Here is a 21,569-nt window from a genome sequence, read left to right on the forward strand (position 1 = left end):
ACCCCCGCTCCCGCAGCCAGCTAATCGCGCCAAGCCGCTGCAAAGGGCCACATCAGCCCGGTTTCGGCAATCCCCCCGCATCAGCCTCATCTACGAGGAGACGCGGCGTTTCCCGAGAGGGCTTCACCTGCCCGTCGAGTTTAGTCGACGGTCTCCTCTCGGGTCTGCAGCTCAAAGCCCTCAGGAAACAGAGACGCTCGTGACTTCACCCCGATGACCGTGGGGAGGCTTGTGTCAACATTTCCCTCTTCCAGCTAAAGTGGTAGATCACCATCATCTTCCTACTTATGAAAATGTTGCTTGCAAATAACATCATTATCCAGCTGGGTTCACAGTCTGCTCTTGTCGTAGAAGAGCATCAAGAACATCACCTTTACCAGCGATTTTAGGTGCTAGTGAGCAGAGAAGATGCATTTATAGCATCCTTCAGCCATGTTAACACTGGACAATGTAGTGCCAGGTTAGAGATCAGGCCATCCAGAGTAAGAAAATAGCACTGTGCATTAAATCCATCCCCTTAAGACACCATTTGCTGTCTCTAACTAACTAAATTCCAATTTGACTTTCACTGCATATAAACATTAACAATACAGATGCAATAGGCAGAGTAACCAGTCACACGTGGGACACGTGCTGGAGTACGGCACCCTATGGAGCATGCAGAATTTGAAATTAGCAGCAGCGAGGTCCAGCAGAAATGCTTGCCAGACTTGCTGGGTCCCTTCCAAAGCCATCTCTCCCCTTTGGAAAGGGCACAACAAGCGTGCAAGGCCTCAGGCTGGGATGCTGAGCCAAAGGCTCAGCCCCGCAGCACCGCGGGCCGCTCAGGCAGCCCCGCGTGAGCGGGATTTGAGGTGGGCTGAGGCAGAGCTGCTGCATCCCGGTGCCAAACCCCAAGCGTGCTGCCCTCCAGAAGAACGTCTGTAACGAGACCCCAGCCCTCGCAGCTGAGATGACAGCAGTGTGAACAAGGCAACGACATTGGGCATGCAATTAATATGCAACCAGCTCCTCTTATGAGAAGGAAAGCAGGTGCTTGAGCTTGTACACATTCTTTTGAAACACAGAAGGTTCACTCCTAGCCCAGCTTCATGTCAGCTTCCGTCCAGGCGAGGCACGTGATTTTTCCATAAGAAACACTCGTCTCACCATAACCCCTCGAGCAGGCACAGTTACACTCGTACTGAATTGCCTCATCCAGGGAAGGAAAAAGCTCTGCCGGCAGGAGATAGCTGCGCTGCTTTAGCTCTTCTGGCAAAGTTAAAGCTGTGTGCTTAAACAAGGTCTGTGTCAAATTTGCAGTTTCTAAACAAAAGCTGTCACTTATCTCAGTACAGCTTCGGCTCTCTGGCACCCCTGACATTCCCCATGCTCCTTCCTAGTTCAAAATCTCAAACCCAGCCAGGAGGACTCTTCCCCAGGGTGGGAGAGGAAGAGGGGAAAAAAAAAAAAAAAACCCCAACCAAAAAACCTCTCCCCTGAAAACGTGCACCCTTTCACCGGCTGAAGTTAAACACACACCAAGACGGGGGCTGGGTTACATTTGCCTTTCCCCAAATGCTGGAGAAGCACTGGGCTGCAGCCAGAGCATCCCCGCTGCCCCACAGCACGGTCGCCCTTTTCCTACCCTTCCCAGGCTCACACCTCGCATGTCTGCAAGAACCGGCCGTGCCTCTGGCAGGACACCCTCGCTCTCAGCCTTGGCCAAAAATTCGAGGAAAAAAAAATAAATTTGAAGAGAGGTGAGACAGCAAGAGAAAGAGGAAGGCCTTCATGTTTCGACCTCACTGCAGAGGCACAGGAAAAGCAGCTGCCCAGGTGGGGAAGCCCTGGGAGCAGGAGCACGCACCCCAGGACACGGGGATCAGAGATGCAGCTGGGGCGTGAGGCTGGATGAAGGGAGACAGGCGTGAAGATCTTCCCCTGCCATTTGTTCCCCCACGCTTGCTATTTCCTGCCGACCCGCGTGCCCTGCCCCCAGCTTTCGGGCCCTCCAAGCCTTTTCCAGCCCCTGCTTTCTGTATCCTGGTTAACGGGACCCACCCCACGGGAAAAACAGGGAGCAGAAAGGGGAGAGGAAGGAGAACAGGACCTTCCCGAAGGCAGAGACAAAAACAAAGCAGAAAGCCGTTTAGCGCACCTGACTAGCACGTGGGAGACGAACTTCACTGAAAGTCCTCCAGGCTTTGTTACTGGGAAGGTTGGGACTGCGGCACACTGGGTGTTTCCCTGCAACACCCTCAGCACGCCGGCAGCATCCTCCTACACCCCGGGAGCGGGCTCTGCTGCGGGCAGGGATGGAAAGGCTCCAGGGGTGCAGAGAGCGGCGGAGGGCTGCAGGGATTTTCTCTTTCCAGGCTAACAAGACCTCACAGCTTTGCAAGCTTGACTTGTCCATGGCAAGGCTTTTATTTTTTTTTTTTCCCTTTGATAATGGCCAAAAAGTAATTTTTACTTTGAAAACAAAATGGTCACGCCAATAGGCAGGCAAGTACATTTTTCTGCTTTGACTTTTTTTGTTGTGGTGGCTTTGTGTTTAGCGACAGTTTTGCAAGCCTGCTGTACGGGCACGCACACAACCGCAACATAAACAAGCAGCCTGAAGTACGTACTTTAATGGAAAGTGCCAGTTTTAAATATCAAGTCACATATTGCGCACCTCATGTCTGCCTTTCATCATCTATCAAAATAGCAAGCAAAGCCCATCACTCCCACTTCAGCATAAGCAAAACACGTGGGAACTAGAGGCAGTTAGTAGGAAAACGTGATACATCCTTACTAATAAAAGCTCCTGCTTTCCTCACTATGGTAAATAGTTGCAAATGCGTTTCTGCAGCCTGAAACTCGATTGCTGACAGCGTGGCAAGAGAAACGCTGCGCTTAGCTCTTCACAACTCTCTAACTTAGATGCTTTTACCGCAAACTACCCAGCCGGCTGCTCCGCAAGCAAAGCGGAGCCCAGCACCGCTCCTGCGCTTGCAGAGCTGCCGGGGCAGGCGCCGCGCTCCCAGCCGGTGCACCAAGCCCTCCCCTCCCCACCTCCGAGCTTCCTAACACAGGGCTGCGTGCACGCACAAAATAATTAAATCTTCAAACAGCTCACCCGTAGCACCAATTAAAGAGACAACCTCATCTTTCACAGAATTTATTACTTTCAGTGCTGTTGCCACAGGTATCCAAGTTTGAACGTTGTTTAAAGCAGGCTTTCAAAGGGAATACAGACTCACCCACCTCCAGGGAGAATGCATTTACTTTGTTCAGTAGACTATAACTTAAAATTTGTTACATGCACCAGCTTGTAACTCTTTGAAAAACTCCCCGGTTAGCCAGCTTCAAATGTATTTTATGAACTTGCCCCGATCAAAGCAATTCCCTCAACAATGAGCCTCATCTCACCATCTCACTAGCAAAAAAGCACCGAACAAATTTTGGGGGTGGAAATCACAGCGCAGACCAGGAGGGGACTCTCCCTTCCAAACCCACCTGAGAGATCCCAAGCAAGGGAGCTCCCTTCAGCACAAAGCGAGAAGGAAAAGACAGTTAGTGGTGAATTCGCTTACTCGGGGGGAGGGGGAAGCTGTTCTTTTCAGCAAAGCTTTTATTTGTTGCAAGCAGAATAATCTGTCAGCAGGAGACCGCCTGGGCTCCTGTTTCAATAGGACGCAAACCTGGCATCGTGTACCATTTTCGGGGAGATGGTTGCACACCCTCCATATTAACCGTGGATGCAAAGCGCTGCTCCTGAGCTGCTCCGGGAGAGGCGTTACCGCACGCAACCATTTGCCTCACTTTTCTTTCCCTGCTCCGCAGAGCCCCAACTCATTTGCTGAAGCAAAGGTGCAGCTGGCACACACTGACCCTGCCAAAAACCCAGCAGCTACGAGGCGACAGCCCCGGCACGGCCCCACGCCGCGGCCGCAATGCCGTGGCCCAGGCTGGGAAGAGACAATGAAACTTCCTTGCCTCTTGCCACTCCTACTGTCTTAATGTCAATTAAAAATGGTTATTTCCATGTGAAATTTAGCACGCGTGGTTTCCTGCTAGAGGCGCAGTTTAATTAAGCACGCTGGGAGGGAGCTCGTTTCTGATCGGATTAGTCATTTACGAACTATGACATGGAGGGGACGGAGGACACGGTTTTAAATGTTTTGCTACTGCAAATAATAAACAAACAGTTTGGCGAGGGGACGATGAAACCGCAGCCTTCTAGGACCAGGACAATAGGCATACACTGAGCGTCCCAGCTAAAATAGAACACCAGCAGCAAATGACACGGCTTACGCTGGAAAACACTAGTTGCAGCTCAAAGCCCCAGGAAGACCAACTTCCCTGCGGTGACCTATATGTGCTATAAATGCTGCAGACACGGTCTGCATGACGTAAGCTCCATCCTAGTGGCAATTGTTGGGTTTCGCCTTGCCAAGAAAACGCAAAGCGGAGGTGCTGAATTGTCCATGCGGCGGGGTAGCTAAACCAGTTCCTCCCTGGTGCATTTAAGGACAGAAATGAGGGAAACAGTGGCAGAGCTTAAAATAAAACCAGGAGACAAATATAAAAGCAAAGGGATCTCAAAGCTGGAGGGCTTGCGTTAAGACTTTGAATTTTCCTGGCCTGGGAGAGAGAAACGGGTTCCTCTTTGCGAAGGGGCCACCCGCACGAACGCCAGCAGCTTGCCCAGGGCAATTATTAACTGGGATTTGAAAAGGATTTGATTTTGGGGCGATTCTATCGCTGTGATTTTCTAGTAGCACTGTTTCAATGACTGCACTACCTTATTTACCAGCTGGACTTTGGAAGCAAGAATCTCGTCTTGGCAAGGGGGGCATTTTGGCCGGGAGTCACCAGCCACTGCCTTGCTCCCTTCGCTCCTAACTTCCCCCGTGGAGGAAAGAGCCTGGAGTTAATAGATCCTCTGGAAGGGGAAAAAAAAAAAAAAAAAACGAGCTACATACTGCCCCAGGATTTCCCCAAGGAGGAGGGAGATGAAAAGTGGAAGGCCACGAATTCACATGTCCAAGGGTGGGCAGAAGCATGAAACCCATTTCTCTGGCACACGAGAGAGCACCAGTTTATTACCGTGGGGTTACTACAATAACCCCAATTAATGAGACACCGGCACTACGGTGCGCACTACCAAGCTAAGTCTTAAGCGAACCGGTGCTTGCTTCTCCCTTCCAGGCAGAGGGACGGCAGCGGAGGGGAAACGCTGCGCTATCTGTACCAGGGGTAGGGGACACCGACTGAACAGCAGCGTTTGAAAAACACGAGGCATGTTAAAGATGAAGCCTAGGCCTTCCTGCAAGGCAAAATTTAGGGAGCTCCTCTCCAGGTCCAGACTATGGCGTCGCTGGAAAGCGCTCTGCTCCCTCAGCACGTCCAGGTCCCCAAACCCGAGGACCATCTGCTCTTCACCCTCCGACCACACCAGGTTTGGCGACGATTCGACTTCAAATCAAATTTTGAGCCCGATGGCTGGCTATGCCTTTGTGGGTGAGCTAGCATCTGATTGTACCTTGCCGTTAATTAGTGAATTAAGGTAAACCGACATCGGCAACCGATGAAAACAACCACTTGCCGCAACCTAGGACCTAGTTTAGGCACCTTGGATCCTTCTAACAGACGCAGTGCACCCCTGTGCAAGGCCCATCTCGTTAACGCCTTGCTGCAGTTGTTCACCTCACCAGCAAAAATCAATTGTCGTTCAGGACCGGAGAGAAGTCACAAAGCCGACAGGCAAATGAAACGTGTCCCCGACTCTCCAAAGGCGAGGCCGAGGATGGCTGGCCGACGGATAACTCTGCTGCCGGAGCAAAAGGCTTCCCCTAAACCAAGCCCCGAGCTGTGTTTCAAACCTGGGATGCCCGCGGCAGGACGGAAAAGCCACCGCAGAGTCCCGGGCCGAGGACAGCAGCGATTGTGCAACTGCCTTCAGCGCAGTTGTATAACACCAGTCCTCTGTTTTTATGAAGTGCTCACAGCCAGACTCAGAAAGCAGCAGCCCAGAGGAAGGGTGGTGTCAACATTACCTTTCGCTCACCCGAAAGAAGCAGGGGTGGGGGGGGAATAAAAGATTTTGTGTCATTTCGGCTGCTGCACAGCCAAGCGGAGGGGGGTCCGGTCGCTGCGCCGGCTGCAGTGCAGAGCCCTGCTCACAGCCTCTCCTCGCTGGCCAGCACTATAAACCCGGCAGCCAAGGCAGCCTCTGAGCAGGAAACCAATTAATGTGAGCTTGCTCCATTACTATTCTCTCACTAGCATGTAGCGTATCTTTTGCAGATTATTTTAAGAGCAAAAGTCGCACACAGGAACACTCGCTGGAGAGATCAGCTTCCATCTGGGTTAACCCAAGAGTTTTCTCCCCTCGAATTTCCTCCAGCGCCCACTCAACAGCTTCCCTCCCTGTAAAAATGTTTGCTCAAAACCATCGTGACATGCAGCTAACCGGCCCAATCTGAAAGCATCAAATTTCCCCGGCCAAATAGGGCAGGAGCGGGGCAGGGCAGAGTACACCCCTCTCGCCCTGCTTCTGCAGGTTTCCCCAAGAGCTGCCCCACAGCGCGCTGCGGCATCAGAAAGCCCATGCCGGTCTCTGGGATGCCTCCCAGTACCGGGGCACAGCCGTTCCGCATGGCCAGGAGTTTTCCTGGACAGCTCAAGTTGGCCCAGGGTAGAGAAGGTCAAGTTTGAACCGTCCACAAAGCATCAGCGTGTTTCAGCAAGAAGAGCAAATTAACTGAACTTCCTGCATGCCAGGGGCCGCAGCGAGCCCTGCACAGAACAGCTTCCCCGGGCATCAAAAGCCTCGCCGGGGAATTCTCCACTTCAGCCTCAAATTAACCAGCGCCGCGTTTCCCAATCAGACATCTAAAGCTACGCACCCTTCAGAGAGTCTCATATCGCAGCCAGATCGCCAGCCCGCTTCTCCCTGCGGACACCCTGCTCCCAAAGCCCTTTGATGTCAGCACCCCGGCCGCTCCTCGGCAGCCGGGCCGGCAGAGCTGCGGCCACTCAGCGCTCCTGGGGAGCAGGGCCAGCTGCTGGTGTCGGGGGCACTGTGGCAAGGCGAGACAGGCGAGGCTCTGCTTGACAGCACCCCAAAACTGCAGCGGGGTGCAGCTCAGAGGCTGGTGAAACGGCTCCGGCCACCCTTGCTGCCCGCCTCCCCGGGGCAGCCGTGCTGCCATCTGGCCAGGAAGGCTTTGCAAAGGTCCCTCTGGGAATGCCGAGATCCCACCCGACAGCGGGGAGCTGCTGGAGGGGCTGAGCGGAGCAGACACCCAAACTGCACCAGTCTCCCTCTGGGCAGCTGAGCCCCAGGAATTAACCACCGCCACCGTGTCTTCTCAGTGACGTACAGCAAAAGTCTCCCACGGCGTACGTCTGCAGGCACGCGTTCATCTAAGCAGCTTAAGAGAACAGCATCGACTGTCTGCTCTCAGGCTGCTTCAACGGGAGCAGCGAGACAACCGCCTTCAGCTCAGGTAGCGACTTCTTAATTGGAGACAGATCAGCAAGAGCAGCTTTGACTGCCCAGAGACACGTGGAGCAACAAGAAAATCATCCAGAGAAATAGCAGCAGACCACCATCAGAAAAACACATAACACAAAACTACAGAAACCCCTCCTTTTGGGTCTCTGGAAGCAAACACAAATTTATTGCGAGAAACATTACCGTGTTAAGAAAAAAAAAAATTTAAGATGACAGTACCTGATCCTCCAAACTGAGTGCTCGCTAGGGTCGTGGGTCTGTTTTTTCCATTAGCCACTGGCAGGGGAAACATCTAGAAAAACAAGAAGATGAGAGAGAAGGGAAGAGAAAAGAGATTTCAGTATGTTAGTTTTACTGTGCTGCTGCAAAGGGGGTCAGATTGGGCAGGCGGGGGGGAGGAAAGGGGGAAGAGAAACACTTTATTGATGCAAAAAAACTTTCCTCTCCTTGTGTCCCTGCTACATAGATCAGCTGCAGGAGGGACAGGAGAGCAGCGCAGCTGCGCGCTAATATACACACGCATTCCTACGTGCATAAACTCCTCTGTGTACACAGCACGTCTGGTTCCTTAGGTGCAACTGAAAACCATCCAAGAAGCATCATTGCTGTGGTCAAAACCAACAGTTTCTTCCCTAACTTATTCACGGAGGCCCAGAAGAGAGGGTGCCCATGGGGCCACGGAGAAAGGCCGGCTCCATTCATAAAAAGCGAGCAGGAAAACGACAGCAGCCCACCGCGACCGCGGCGCCCAGCAAAGCTCGTTTCATCCCTCGACACCCGCAGCGGCGGGGTCTCACCCCGCTCTCCCGCGCTGCCAGGCCCGTCTCCGGCGGCGCGCCGTGCCCGGGGAGGACGTGGGACCGAGCCAGGCGCTCCGGCGATGCTCGGCCTCGGCACAGGGAGCCTGGCGCCGGCTCTCCGAGGGACGAACCCTCCGGCCTCGCGCCGCAGCTCCCACCCCGGCTCCCCGGGGGCTGCAGCAGCGCTGAGCTAACGCGGCCCTGGGGTCCGGCCGGAGGAGCCGCACCGAGGGCAAAGGCGTTTAACTCACGATCGGGAAGACGAACGTATTGTACAGCATCGCTCCTCCTGGCTACTTGTTTGCTATACTGCTGCAGCTCCAGTATCGCAGCTCATCTTCTGCCAGGGAGCTTCCTCAAAAACACTGCATACCTCGTCAGCTAACCTGTATAAATATTTTTAATATAAGTTGGGAGGGTTTCAGAAGCCGTTATTTAAAAATTTATATGCACCTGCGTGCAGCAGAAAACTAATTCTTCTCCACACAAATGGAGCTCCAGCCAATAAAACAACTGGTGGGAAAGCGCTTAGTGAATTAACATTTTAATATCCTTTTACTACTCAACTCAAGATACTTTCACCACCAAGTCATTTGAATTTTTATTATTTTTAGCTTTGCGATGTCTCAGTAACTCAAAAGTTTAATGCTTTGAAGATTAAACAATGTAATGGCACAAGAGCCTACAGAAATGCAGCATTTCATGCCCTGACATAGCTGATGTCTGGCTGTGGTCAGAAACATTCCTTTGTACAAAACTGTCTGCCCAGCTTTGTTTTTACAAATGCTGGGGAAGGAAAAAAAAAAAGAAAAAAAAAAGAAAAAAACAGTTAAATGTGGTAGAGATGCAAAGAGAGCAGTTAAGAAACCAACTGCCATTCAAAAAAAAACAACACAAATTTGGGATCGTATATATGCACGCGCACACGCGCATTGTGTATATGTTACAGATACGTATTTAAATAAAGGTGTAAACAGTGTTTAAGCATGCGGCCCGCGTGCGGACAACCACTCCCGCCGGCAGCCCGCCGCCTTCCTACGGCTTCGCCCCCCGCCCTCAGCCCGCTCTCCCTACACCCCCCCACGCAGCTGGGCGCGCGCGGCTGGGGGGGCTCCCGCCGCAACCCCCCTCGAACGCGCCTTCTTTCCTCAGGAAGTCGGGCTAGAAAACAAAAACAAACCCTGACGACACCAAAGGCTTGCAGCCTACCTTCCTCTGCAACGCTACAGGTTTTTCCTGCCCCCCTCCCCTCGCGAGGCAGTGGTGTTGTCTGCAAAGATCCCCAAAATTGCTAAAACCAGAATTTACGTGGCTGATCCTACCCGGCCTGCGCTCACCCCCTCCTCTTAAGGTAGGGAAGAGGACGAAGCGAAGCGGTTAGAAACCCCCTTTCCAAGCGGCAAGAGGCAGTTCTGCATGTGCAAGCAGGGGGGGATGGGATGCACGGACATAATGGTACCGCGCAGCAAAGCGCAACAAGAAACCCAAAAAAACAAAGCAAAAAAAGCACCGCTGGCTCTTTTTCACGAGCGTTTCTGCTTAATACTTGCTGATGCTGAAAAACCCAAGGTCTGAGCGGCAAACACGAGTGGAGAAAATGAACAGCCTTGTTCCATTGTGCAACGAGCGCTTTCTACTTCTGCAAAAGAGGGGGTCCCCCCCGCGCCACGCTCGGCAATCCCCAGCACGCCCCCACACCCGGCCCCGCCGGGGGATGCCCTCCCCACCTCTCCCCTTCCCCGCCTCCGCCTGCTTCGAGAGGTATTTCGAGACTGATGCAACACCTTCCTGCTCTCCCTCGCCACGGGCTGAAGGAGTCACGGACCCCTCCGACACCGAGGCGAGCGGGGATGCTGAAGCAGGGTGATGCCGGAGAGGGGGGAACCCCGGGTTACCCCTCGCCTCGACACAGGCTCCAAATACGCTTATCGCTTGCCAACTCCAGGAAGTGTTTCGGGTTTTTTCTTTTTTTCTCTCGCTGCCAGCTTGTTTTTCCACTGCAGTGTGGGCTGAAGCTGACCGGGTACGCTGCCTCGAGGAGCCCGGCGCAAGTCATACGTGAAGTGCCGGCCGCCGTCGCTGGCATATGTCACTCGCAGGCAAAGTTCACCCACCCACTGCGAATTTCCTTTCTGCTTTTAAATGCTGCTTTAAAAATAAACGGGGGGGAGGGAGGAGACGAACCAGAGCTGGCACATACCAGAGGGACACGGGCATCGAGGAGGGACCCAGGCATGAGCGACTGAGGAATTGTAATTGGGTCATTACTTGGCCTTTGTTGCATTTGAATAATGTAGATTTGAACGGTTACGTAAAATCCCCCATCTTAAGCCACTGTATTTGGTTTCTCAGCTCCCATCTCCAGCCTCCCCGACAGCTGACAACAACTTCTACCTACCCTCGTAGCATCAATTTCTACCCCTCCCAAAGAATTTGTTCTCCCTCCACTTCTCCCGGGTTAAAAGATGCAAACCCAGCGCATGGGAGGATCCAAACGCCCGCACCCGCCAGCGGGGAGGCTGCAGCTAAGAGACCTCACACTTTCAGCGGCGAACTCATAAGCAAGAAAGGGAATTTGCCAGACACAAGTAACAATATCAAGCAGCATTTCATTTATTGTGTACTTCTACCAGTGCGTCAGTGTTTTCAAATTAAATAGCTGTTTTCACTTCCTCCGCTCTTCCACCTTATGAACTCCAGGCTGAACCAACCTCAGGCCTGAACTCAAAACCTGAAATCTATTTTGCAGCGTGGAAAGTATCCAGCTGTTAACTCGGGGAGAAGAGGGAATTCGACTCAATAAACATTGCCAGCAGGATATTTTATACGTGTTCATTTAAGACAGACCTTCCTGCCTACGGCCCCAAACGTCCACTGCGGCGTAAAGTCAAACTTTACAACCGCCTCGCTCTAAACAAAAGCGAGAGTTTTATCATGGGAACGCAGGCGCTGCGCCTTGGCCGGAGCAGGGCACAGGGCACGGCTTCGGCGTCCTCCAGCACGTCGGGAGCGGCAGCGGCGAGGGCAGAAGGAGCTCGCTCGAGCCCTGCTTGCTGCTAACTTCGGCTTTCGCCCCCAGTTCGACGGCTGCAGCCACGAGGGCTGGCGCGCAGCGAGAGCCGTCGCTCGCCGAGAAATCAGGCGGCAGGTCCTGTGTGACTGCTCAAGCCCCTGCCCACCCCGCGACGTCTCACCGAGCTAGAAACCCACCCTGACAGCGAGCATCCCTGCAGCATATGGTTAATACTCTGCTAATAATCATGGGTGTTAACAGCATTTCACGTCTGCCAGAGACCTAGGCTGGCACGCAGCCGCCTGCCTCTATCTAGCTTGGCAGGCGCGCTCTGCGGCACGGACCCCAGCCCCGTCCGCGCGGCTCCATCCCGGCTCTCCCCGTGCCGTGGGGTGCCCCTGCCCTCCGAGCACCCCAGCCTGGCCGGGATACCCGCCCGCACCTTCGCGCAACGCACCGACGCCGGCAGCGTGGCACAGCCGAGGCGCCGCCCGGCGTAACCACGGCGAGTCCTCGCGGCCGAGCACCTCCCGCCGGCGCAGACCGAGGGCAGCTCCCGCCGTCCGCAGCCCGCGCCCGTCGGGCCGAGCCGCAAAGCCTGGCCACCGCGGGCCGAAGGATAACGCCCCAAAACCCCAAGCCTAAGGAAGAGGTTAAGCCGGCAACTCGCATCCATAGGCAGGATGCTTTCTCGAAAGCTCTCCTCCAGATTTGCAAGCCCGCCCTGGACTACTGCCAGGGAGCGGTGGTGAAAGAAAGCTTACAAATTACCTGCACTTTGGGGCAATTATAAAAGGCAATTTGTTCAGAGGCAGAGGTGAGCACGCTGCCGCGCACACCCCAAAGCAGCGATCAGACTGCGTAGCTGGGTGTTCGGCGCTGGCTCCCCGAGATGCACGCTACAAATCCCTTTGGTTTTCGCCCTTATTGGCAAAACACAGCGGCACAAAGCTTTGGGCTTTGTAACGACCCAATGTATTTATCTATTAAAGAAGGCGCGAGTCTTTCTTGTCAGGACTATAAGCCAAATTTACAGCATCTCACGCAACCCTGCCATTTGCTGACCCCGCAAACGCACGTCTGACTACGCAGCCCCGTTAGGGACGGACCTTTACATTCGCTCGCTGCGCAGCGAAACACGGCGCAGAGCTGGACCACAGACTGGCTGCCAGGGCTGAACATATTTTCCCTAGAAAAAAGGAATCAAAACACTGATCTGAAGCAAATGCTTCCAGCTGCTCTGAATCTCTCTCTCTACTCCTCCCTCCCATCTACTCTCCTGGAAAGGATTAGTTGACCAATACTCCACTCCTGCTTATTCAAAGAAAAATATAAATATACTTGAAAGAGCGAGCTTTGTGGTCAGAAAGCCTGCATCCCAGCGCCACAGGGAGAGCAACCCACGGAGCAGCCTCTTCGACAGAGCCACGCTGTGCACAAGCAGCTCGGAATGCCAGGGTGAAGGCTGTCTGCTAGCTAGGAAGCTTTCCATTTTAGCTGCTCATCCTTCAGGAGAGATGGTAATATTCCCTTTATGCAAACTCAGGAGGAGGGTCTGCGTGTGCGGAGATGAGGGTTTGTGAAACAGATCTGGCTCACATCCAGACCGCGTCGGAGCCCATCGGCCAACTTATCCTGGAGGGAATGTCCTCGAATCATTTGCTGGCAAATGACATTTGCAGGCCCTGAGCCTGCAGAGCAGCCGCCCCCCAACGCCGCCGCTGAAGGCGGAACGAGTTCTGGTTGTTCCCAGGTTTGCACCAGCGTAAGAGCGTTGGAATCGAACCCAAATCCAACTGGTAGGTGTAGATTAATCTCCAAGGACAGAGACATTCGTGTACAGAGGGAACCGGTCAGGACCCCTCCAGGGAATACAGCTCCGAGCATGTAAATGAGGATGGTTCGTTAAACTTGAAAATAAGGTCTTGGGGTTTTTTTAAAGCTCTAAGCGGTGAGTGGGATTTGATTTCTTTTTCCAAGGGGGGGAAAAGCAAAGTAGGAGCCACTACAGCCCTGGCCAGGGAACAGATTACGGGTTACTGACCCAAAGTGCAGTTCAAAGCCTGGCACTCTCCAGTGCAGGAGACGGAAAGCTCCAGGGCTCCTGCCAACCCGCAGGAGCTCCGAGACGGGAGAGGGACAAATAACCACGCACCGCGCCCCAGCGAGCCCCGAACATATCCCTGTTTTTAAACGCATACCATCGCTGCAGTCCCCCTACCAACTGTGAAGCGTACTACTGTAAAAACACATTGCTGGTAATTTAACGGCACCAGCCTCCCAACAGAAGCGTGACACTGGGAGAACTGGGCCTCTCCTTCTGCAGGAGAATTGCTCTTTGGGGGACCGAGAGACCCCCCCCTCCGGCGCAGAGCCCTGCTGGGACAGGTACAAGCCCCAGCTGTATAAGACGTTTTATTTCCCACTGCTAAACCTCAGCGCCCGGGTGCAGAAAAGCGTCCGAGCCTCAGCACTTCCCGCAGGCGTAACAGGCACCGGGACACCGCTTTGCTGCCACCGCTTTTCCCCTCTTTACTCCCTTCTTCTCCAAAGCGCAAGAAAACCAGCCCAGCGCGGCCATGGGCTGGGTGACCCAGGAAAGCCCAGAGCCACAGCGGCGATACTCATGTTTATTCTTCCCCGCGGAGCTGTTTTTTCTATCTTCGCAGCACGTTTGCTTATCTAAAAAGCAAGACGCGCGCTCGCAGTGCCATGCGGGCGCAGCACACGACAGAGGAACCCAAGGCAAAGTTATTTTCTTTTGAAGCTCTCCCCTTCGCAAGTCACCTGCCAGCGACAGGCAGCACCCATGCGGCAAGCGTGCGGCGTACGCTGCGTGGCACATCGCTGAGCCCGGACGGCAGCACGGACGGATGTGCCGGGGACTAACCCTTGCTCTGCTACGACTAGAAGGGACTTCTCCCTCCGAGCCGTGCACACCCTTCTGGGGGAAGTCTTAGGTCCTGTTTCTCTGAAAACAAACAGCTCCTAAACACAGCTAAATGTTTCCAGGGTACAGAAGAACAGAGCGTGGGGAACACAAGCGTCCAACTTCTGCAAAAATAATGCACTGGACAGCTTGGACACATTTCAAACTGTGACAGAATAACCTGTGGGAGCAAAAGTTTAATAGTCTGGATCTGGGGAGAGGAAAAAAGCCCGATTAACCAGCTACTGAAGTTACATCTTCACATGGCTTCAGAAACAGTTACCCAGCCCATCTCGCGGTGAGCGTTTAAACAGAGAACACACAGCTCCGTTACATTTCCCCAGAATTTCCCATCCAAACTAAACCCAGCCCACCTCTCTGTGCTCCCTGCAAGGAAACAATATACGGGGGGGGGGGGGGGGGGGCGGGGGGGAGAGGAGGGGCAGAGGCTTTGCTTTAACTTGAAAATAAACAAGTTGCAGCACATGTGCATGCACACAAACACGGCACATCTGAAACCCATCATGTCCAATTTACAGGCTCACATTTCCTCCCTTCTGCAGCTCCAAAACACTGCACACAAGCAAAGCGCGGGGGCCTTCAGAGCCCCCCCGGGCGCGCTGGCTTACCATACTGAAGTCCAGCAGGTCACTGAGCTCTTTGTCCGTCCCAACTGCAGCCATTCTCTGCTGCTGCTGATTCATACTCCCACAGGCTCACCAGTGGCAGTCCTGCAGAAAGCCAGGGGGAGGGGAAAGAGAGATTTTAATGACTAGAGCAAACTACCCACCCCATCGATGAATATTTTAAAAAGACGGAGCGAGCGAGAGAAAGGGGCAAGAAAAGAAAACCGCTCTGCCCGTCTCCAACATCCAACTCCTCGGCCGCGAGCACACTCGGAGTCCTCACATAGCACCCAGGGGCAGGAACAAGCGCTCCATTGACCAGACACACTTGTATGTTAGTTTTTTGCTGCCAATTCCACTAGTTCAGGCCAATTCTGTTCCTGGCGTGTGGCGAATGAAGGGGGGAAGAGAAGAAAAAAAAAAAAAAAAAAAGAAAAAAGAGTCAACTCATTTATCAAAGGGTTCAGGCGAGTTATCACTCAGGCGCTTGTCTGGCTCGGCTCGCCCCCTCTCCTTCCCCCACACTCGCTCCCCGCAGGAGGCTCTCTTGTCCTTGCCTAGTTTTGTTTAAAAAAAGAAAAAAAGGGGGAAAAACAAAAAAAAAAAGACCGATCTTACGCCTCTCTCCTTCGGGTTGCCGAGCACCTGCAGCTGCTTTTTCAGGGGCTGAATTTGGGGATGCCCAGCCAGGCCATACCCGGTGAGAACTGAACCCCTCTGCTCCCAAAAGAGATTGGGGGGGGGGGGAATTGTTTTCGGAGGGTTTTGCAAAAATAAAGCCCCCCGGGCAACCTTGCAAGATAGGTAAATATTATTCTTCCTAATTTTACAGATTATTTTTTTTAAAGGGAGATTGACCTTTTTGGCCAGCTCACTATGATAGAAAAATATTTCTTTGGGAGGGAGGAAGAGAGGCCTGGGATGAGATAAAAGATTCCTTTTTTTTTTTTTTTTTTTTTTTTGGCCTCTTCTTTTTTTTAGGAACTCATTCATGGTTACAAAGGGCAGCTGGCCAATAAATTTAACTCATTAATCATAAGGTTAAAAAAAAAAAACAAAGAAGAAAACTCCATGCGATCTGCAGCGTTTGTAGGCTGTGCCGGCTCAGCCAGCACATTTCAATGAAGTTTTTTTTTTTTTTTAAAAAAAAAAAAAAAAGAAGTTTGAAATCAGCCCAGCGTGTAAAAACCCTTCGCCACTATAAAAAACAGCCAGGGGATTTTTTTTTTTCTTTCTTTTCTTTAAAAAGCCTTTTCTTCAAGTGTCATCCACGCATCTGGGCAGTGTTTTTAGCGCAACTTCGCCAGCCTTCGCCCCGGTGTGGCGGGCGCAGGGGGCCGCTCCCCGCAGCCCCCGAGGGAGCCCCGGGCCCGGTCGCTGCGGGGGGGGGGGGGGGGGATGCGGGTGCCTGGCCTCAGCAGCCCCCCCAAACCCCGCATCCCCCGGGGCCACCGGCAGCCCTCGCCGAGAGCCCGGGCACCTCGCACAACACACGCTCCCCAGCCCAAATGCAGCCCGGGATTTTATTTTTAACACCCCCCCCCCACCCCCAAACACTTTTCCTATTTTTAACCCCGCGCCCCGCGCCCTGCCCCGGCCGCACGAAGGCCGGGCCCGGCCTGACCGCAGCAGCCGGGCGGGCCCCGCCGGTGCCGGGCGAAGGGCAGCAGATGGCCGCCGCCCCCCCGGGGCTCCCCCGGCCCCCCCGGGGCCCCCCCCGGCCCCCCCGGGGCTCCGCTCCTCGGACAAAGGCCGGGCCGCCCCGGCTCCCCCGGCTCCCGGCGCGGCCTGGGGGCGGCTCCGGCACACGCGGGCCGGGCCTGGGGTCCCGCCGGGCGGGGGGCACCGCGACCCCCCCCCCCCCGCACACCGGGGAGGGCGAAGGGGGCGACTGCCCTCCCCCCGCATCCCCTGCCGCGGGGAGGGGGCACCGCGGGCCGCCCCCACGCCACGGGGGGCCGAAGCAGCGGGCGTGTGCGCCCCCCCCCCCCCCAACTTTCGCAGCGCCCCGGGAAGGGGCGCGGGGCAGCCCCCGGGGCCGTGCGGGGCGGGGGGGCCCGGCTGAAGTTCAGAGCGGGACGGGGAGCGGGGGAGCGGCCGCGGCGGGGCAGGGGGACCCCCCCTCCAGGCGCCCCCGCACGCGTGGGGTCCCCCCGGCACGGCCCGGCCGCTGCCCGCCCCCCGCCCCCGGACAATGGAGCGGAGCCCCGGCCCCGCGCTGCCCGGGGCACCCCCGGGGGGGGGGGGCGCGGCCCAAACCCGCAGCGGCTCCGGGCGCGGAGCTGGGGGGGGCGCGCCGGGCCCCTCCAGCGCCCGCGGGGCAGCGCGGCCGTATCTCACGATTTTATTGGTTTTATTGCAATTATATATAGATTTTTTTTTTACCTGTTCCGGGGCAGGCGCGCACCCCCCGTGCGTGCGCGGGGGCAGGCAGCGCATGAAGGTCCCGCGGCGCGGCGGGGCCGGGGCCGGGGCCGGGGCCGGGGCCGGGGGCGGGCGGCGGCCGCGGCGCCCAGGGCCGGCGGGCGGCGGCGGCGCCTATTGTTCTCGCGCCGCCGGCGGATACAATGTAGCGAAGCGGCGCGATCGCCCCGCACCGGGCGGCGCGTGCGCCCCGGCCCGCCCCGCGCCCCCGCCTCCCCCCCCCACCCCCCCGCCGCCGCCGCCGCCGCCGCCGCCGCCCCGGGTCCTAACGCTGCCGCCGCTCCGCCTCCCGCCGCTGCTGCTGCGCCCGCCGGCCCCGCTGCCTCCGCATGGTCCCCCCGCGGCGGCGGCGGCGGCAGCGCGAGACGCGGAGCTCCCCCCCCGCCCCCCCCGCACACACCCCCCGCCTCACGCCCCGCCCCCGAGCGGCGGGGCGCCTCCCCTCTCGCCGTATCCCTCCGCCTCCCGCACAGGCAGCAGGTGGTGGGGGCAGCGCTGCCCCCCACGCACACGCTGCTGCCGCGGGGGGGCGAGTGGGGCGGCACTTGTTGCGGCGGGACGGGCCCCGGCGGCAGCGCGGGGGGGGGCGGGGCGGAGGCCCCCCCCATGGGGAACTATGTTTCCTGGCGGAGGAGGACGGGCTAACCGAGGCCGACTGCTGAGGGGCGAGAGGGGCGGGGCGGGGCGGCTCGGGGCGGGGCGGGGCGGGAGGGCCGTGACGACACGGGAGCTCCGGGAGATGGACTGATAAGGCCGCGGGGTGGCGTCCAACGGGAGGGCCCCGCCGCTCCGAGTGGCAGTCGGCGCGGCCAACCAGAACGCGTCCTGTCCCGGTCCCCGCCCACCGAGCGCGGGGGGCGGGACGCGGCGGGGGCCGGGGGCGGCCGTTGGTTCACGTCGCCGCCCGCAGCTCTCCCCGCCCCGCTTCGCCGCCGGGGCCCCCGCCGGGGCCGCGCAGGCCGTGGGCCCGCCCCGGGAGGGGGGGGTCCCGCCGCGGGGCCGGCGGCGCTCCGGGAGCCCCCGCCCGGCAGCAGCCGCCTCGCAGCTGGACACCCCCTCGGTGCCCCGCCGTGGGCTGGCTTCGCCCGGGGCGGCCCCGCGCGTGGGGCTGGAGGGGCCCGGCGGGACCTCCCCGGCTCTGCACGGGGCCGCGGCCCGGCCCCGCCGCCCCCCCGGGGTGTCCCGGGCTCCCTCCGCGGAGCTGGGGACGTCGGGCCCCCGCCGCAGGGCAGCCCCGCCGCCCCCGGGCCGGGCCCGGCAGCGCGGGGTCAGCGGCGGAACACTGCGAGGCCTGCGTGCACTGCCTGCGCTGCACTCACTGCCTGCGCTGCACTCACTGCCTGCGCTGCACTCACTGCCTGCGCTGCCCACGCTGCACGCACTGCACGCGCTGCCTGCGCTGCCTGCACTGCACGTGCTGCCTGTGCTGCTTGCACTGCCTGCGCTGCCCACACTGCACTCACTGCCTGCACTGCCTGCGCTGCCTGCACTGCCTGCGCTGCACGCACTGCCTGCGCTGCCCACACTGCACGCACTGCCTGTGCTGCCTGCGCTGCCTGCACTGCACGTGCTGCTTGCACTACCTGTGCTGCTTGCACTGCCTGTGCTGCCCACACTGCCTGCACTGCCTGCGCTGCCTGTGCTGCCTGCGCTGCCCACACTGCCCGCGTTGCCCACACTGCGTTGCCCGCACTGCCTGCGTTGCCCGCGCCACTGGTCGTGCTGCCTGCGCTGCCCACACTGCCTGCGCTGCCCACACTGCCCGTGCTGCCCGCACTGCCCGCGTTGCCCGTGTCGCTGGTCGTGCTGCCTGCACTGCCCACACTGCCTGCGCTGCCCACACTGCCTGCGCTGCCCACGCTCCTGCCCACCGGCAGCTGCAGCAGTCCCCGTAGCGCAGCGGGCGTTGTGATGTAAAGTCCGTATTTGATATCCAGATCTTTACATCTTTCCGCCCCTCACCTGCCCGGTTTCCCTTTGCCGGGTGCCGGCACTCAGAAGCCGCCGGCGGGTGCTTTGTATCAAAGGTGCCGACTGGCCAGCCCCGGCACCGGTGTAACCTTGTGCCGCACGGCCGCCCGGTTCAGCAGGGCGAGGGAGGCTGCTGCTCGGCGGGAGCTTTCCCTGGCGCCCAGGGAGCTGCTTGCCCCGCGAGGGCCGCTCGCCTGTTCAGTGGCTTTTTAAAAAAAAAGGGAGAAGGCAGCCGGGTTCGGGGGAGCGGGGGTTCCCCTCAGCCCGCCATCGCTCCCCTGCCCCGGGTCGTGCCGTGGTGGAGAGCCAGCGCTTTGCCCCCAGTTTGGTTTATTCAGGCAGGTGCAAAAGCCGAGGCAGAAGCGTGTGGCTGCGGTGGGGTTGCCTCACCTCCCACGGGATGGGGGGATCGAGGAGGAGCTGGGCTGCTGCCCCCCTGGAGCGGGCGCTCTCCCTGCCGAAGGCCTGCTGCTCCTGCCATGCCTGCTCGCCTTCCAAGCTGTCCGTCAGCGAGGCTGCTTTCGTTTTTCACTTTGCCTGACCCCCTTCTGCAGCCGGGGTCCCGGGCCAGCTGTCACCTGGACCTTCAGGCCATTTGGCTTTTTTTTTTTTTTTTTTTAATAAAAAGTGGAAAGAAGTGCCTGCATTTAAATGGGGTCGGTGACCGAAGTCATCTCCTGTCCTCAGGGATGGATCTTCCCAGGGGTGAGAACGGCCCCAGCCCCGGTTCGGCAAGGATGGGGATGTATCCAGGCTGGCAGCGAGGTGCCGGTGGTGGCGGCCCGAGGCGCGCGAAGGGGAACCGCCGGCCGCCACGCTCGCAGGCAGCCATCTGCACCCCTCTGAGAGGAGCGCGCTCCCCTGGGAGGGGGGACTCAGCTGCCCCACGCACATCCCACACCGATCCCACATGCGGCGCGGGGGGCTGAGCGTGGCCCTCGGCCCTGCCGCTTCCCCGCAGGCAGCCAGCCCCGGGCAAAGAGCCCGGCTGGGGGAAGCGCTGCCGGGGCTCGGGATGGAGAGGCACGCAGGGCATGGATGGGGCTGGCCATGGCGTGCAACTGTTTTTGGGGATTGGTGTGGGGCTGAGCCCTGGGCTAAAGAGATGGCAGAGGTGCAACCTCCTGCCTGCTCCTCCTCCTCCCGAAAGCAGGCGAGCGCTGCCTCGTGTGCTGCTGCTCTGTAAAAGGAGGCCGTTTGCCTTTTCTCCTGCATTTTCTCTGTGCCCAGCGGCCCCTCGGGCTGCTGTCGCCCTGCAGCACCCTGAGCCCGGCTGCTCGCCCCCATTGCGAGGGGCAGGGCCAGCGCCTCCCACCAGCATCGCCCCTCTTCCTCCGCTCCCCCTCTGCCTTCCGCTCTCAGGGATGACAAGGAGAAGATGAAACAGTTCCCTAACACAATTATATTCTAATTTTGCATGTGTGGCCATAATTTCCCTGTCAACAATTGTAATTAAACCTGAGAGCCTAGCTATCCTGCTGCTGGTGGCGGTGCAGAGCGGCGAGATGGAGAGCCGTGGCGGGCAGTCGGCGTGAGCCTTGCCGGCTTTCCCCAGGCACCCGCCGCCGGGACAGCGCGGGGTGAAAGCGGTGGGGAGATTTTCCCGCTCTGAGCTGTTTTGGTCACTGTGCATCTTTGCGTATGTTGAAAATAGAGTTTGCCTTTGAAGGCTCCTCCTTCCTGGTGGCAATATCATGGCAGGGAGCGTGTCCCCAGGCCTGCCCATGGGGAACTGGGGAGGCTTAAAACTCCTCCGGCATGATGGTTTTTTCTTGAAGCTGAGAAGTTCCCCCTTCCAGTTCCCAGCGCGGCCCCTTCAGTTTCCTATTTAGGGCTATTTTGGTGTAGGGCAGGAGGAAGCAGAAGGGTTGGGGGGGATACGCAAAGGGGTGCCATGGGGATGCCGTGCAGATACCTCTGCCCAGGGCACCGGAGGGGGTCCGGTGACGTTCCCTGCCTGGAGCTGCGCTGGAGCCTGCAGGCTCAGGACCAACCTCAACGTGCCCTGAGCACCTCGTGATGGTGACGTACAGGCCAACCCCAGCCCCTTGCCCCTACGTAATGGCGTAAAGCACAGCAGCATTGCATGGGCAGCACCTCGAGTTCTTGTTTCCGTCCCCTGAACCTTTGGGATGGGGATAGCGGTTTCCATCCCCTTCACAACTGTTAGTGATAGTAACGTACAGCCAATAAATAAGTAAATGGCGCTGAGATCGTATCGTAGTCCTACAACACCACGAGCTGTGTCTTAAATAAAACACAGTTTCACAATGACTCTTGCAATACTCAGAGCTGGCAATGCCAGGGGAAAAAACCA

At 57.6% G+C, this 21,569-nt stretch overlaps 1 protein-coding gene across 13 annotated transcripts in view; it reads right to left on the reverse strand.

Annotated features, from left to right (window-relative positions):
• Positions 1-17,274, reverse strand: part of TCF3 (transcription factor 3) — an 82,118-nt gene extending 64,844 nt beyond the window's left edge. For all 13 annotated transcript variants that reach the window (XM_075723747.1, XM_075723756.1, XM_075723754.1 and 10 more), the window contains exons 1-3: positions 17,243-17,274; positions 14,861-14,962; positions 7,709-7,781 (exon numbers count right to left, since the gene is read on the reverse strand). In XM_075723747.1, coding sequence (XP_075579862.1) covers positions 7,709-7,781; positions 14,861-14,935 — 148 coding nt within the window. In that variant the 5' untranslated portion in view covers positions 14,936-14,962; positions 17,243-17,274. The remainder of the gene's footprint in view (positions 1-7,708; positions 7,782-14,860; positions 14,963-17,242) is intronic.
• Between the last annotated feature and the right edge of the window lie 4,295 nt (positions 17,275-21,569).

The sequence above is a fragment of the Pelecanus crispus genome, chromosome 20 (genome assembly GCF_030463565.1).
Source record: "Pelecanus crispus isolate bPelCri1 chromosome 20, bPelCri1.pri, whole genome shotgun sequence".
Lineage (NCBI taxonomy): Eukaryota > Metazoa > Chordata > Aves > Pelecaniformes > Pelecanidae > Pelecanus > Pelecanus crispus.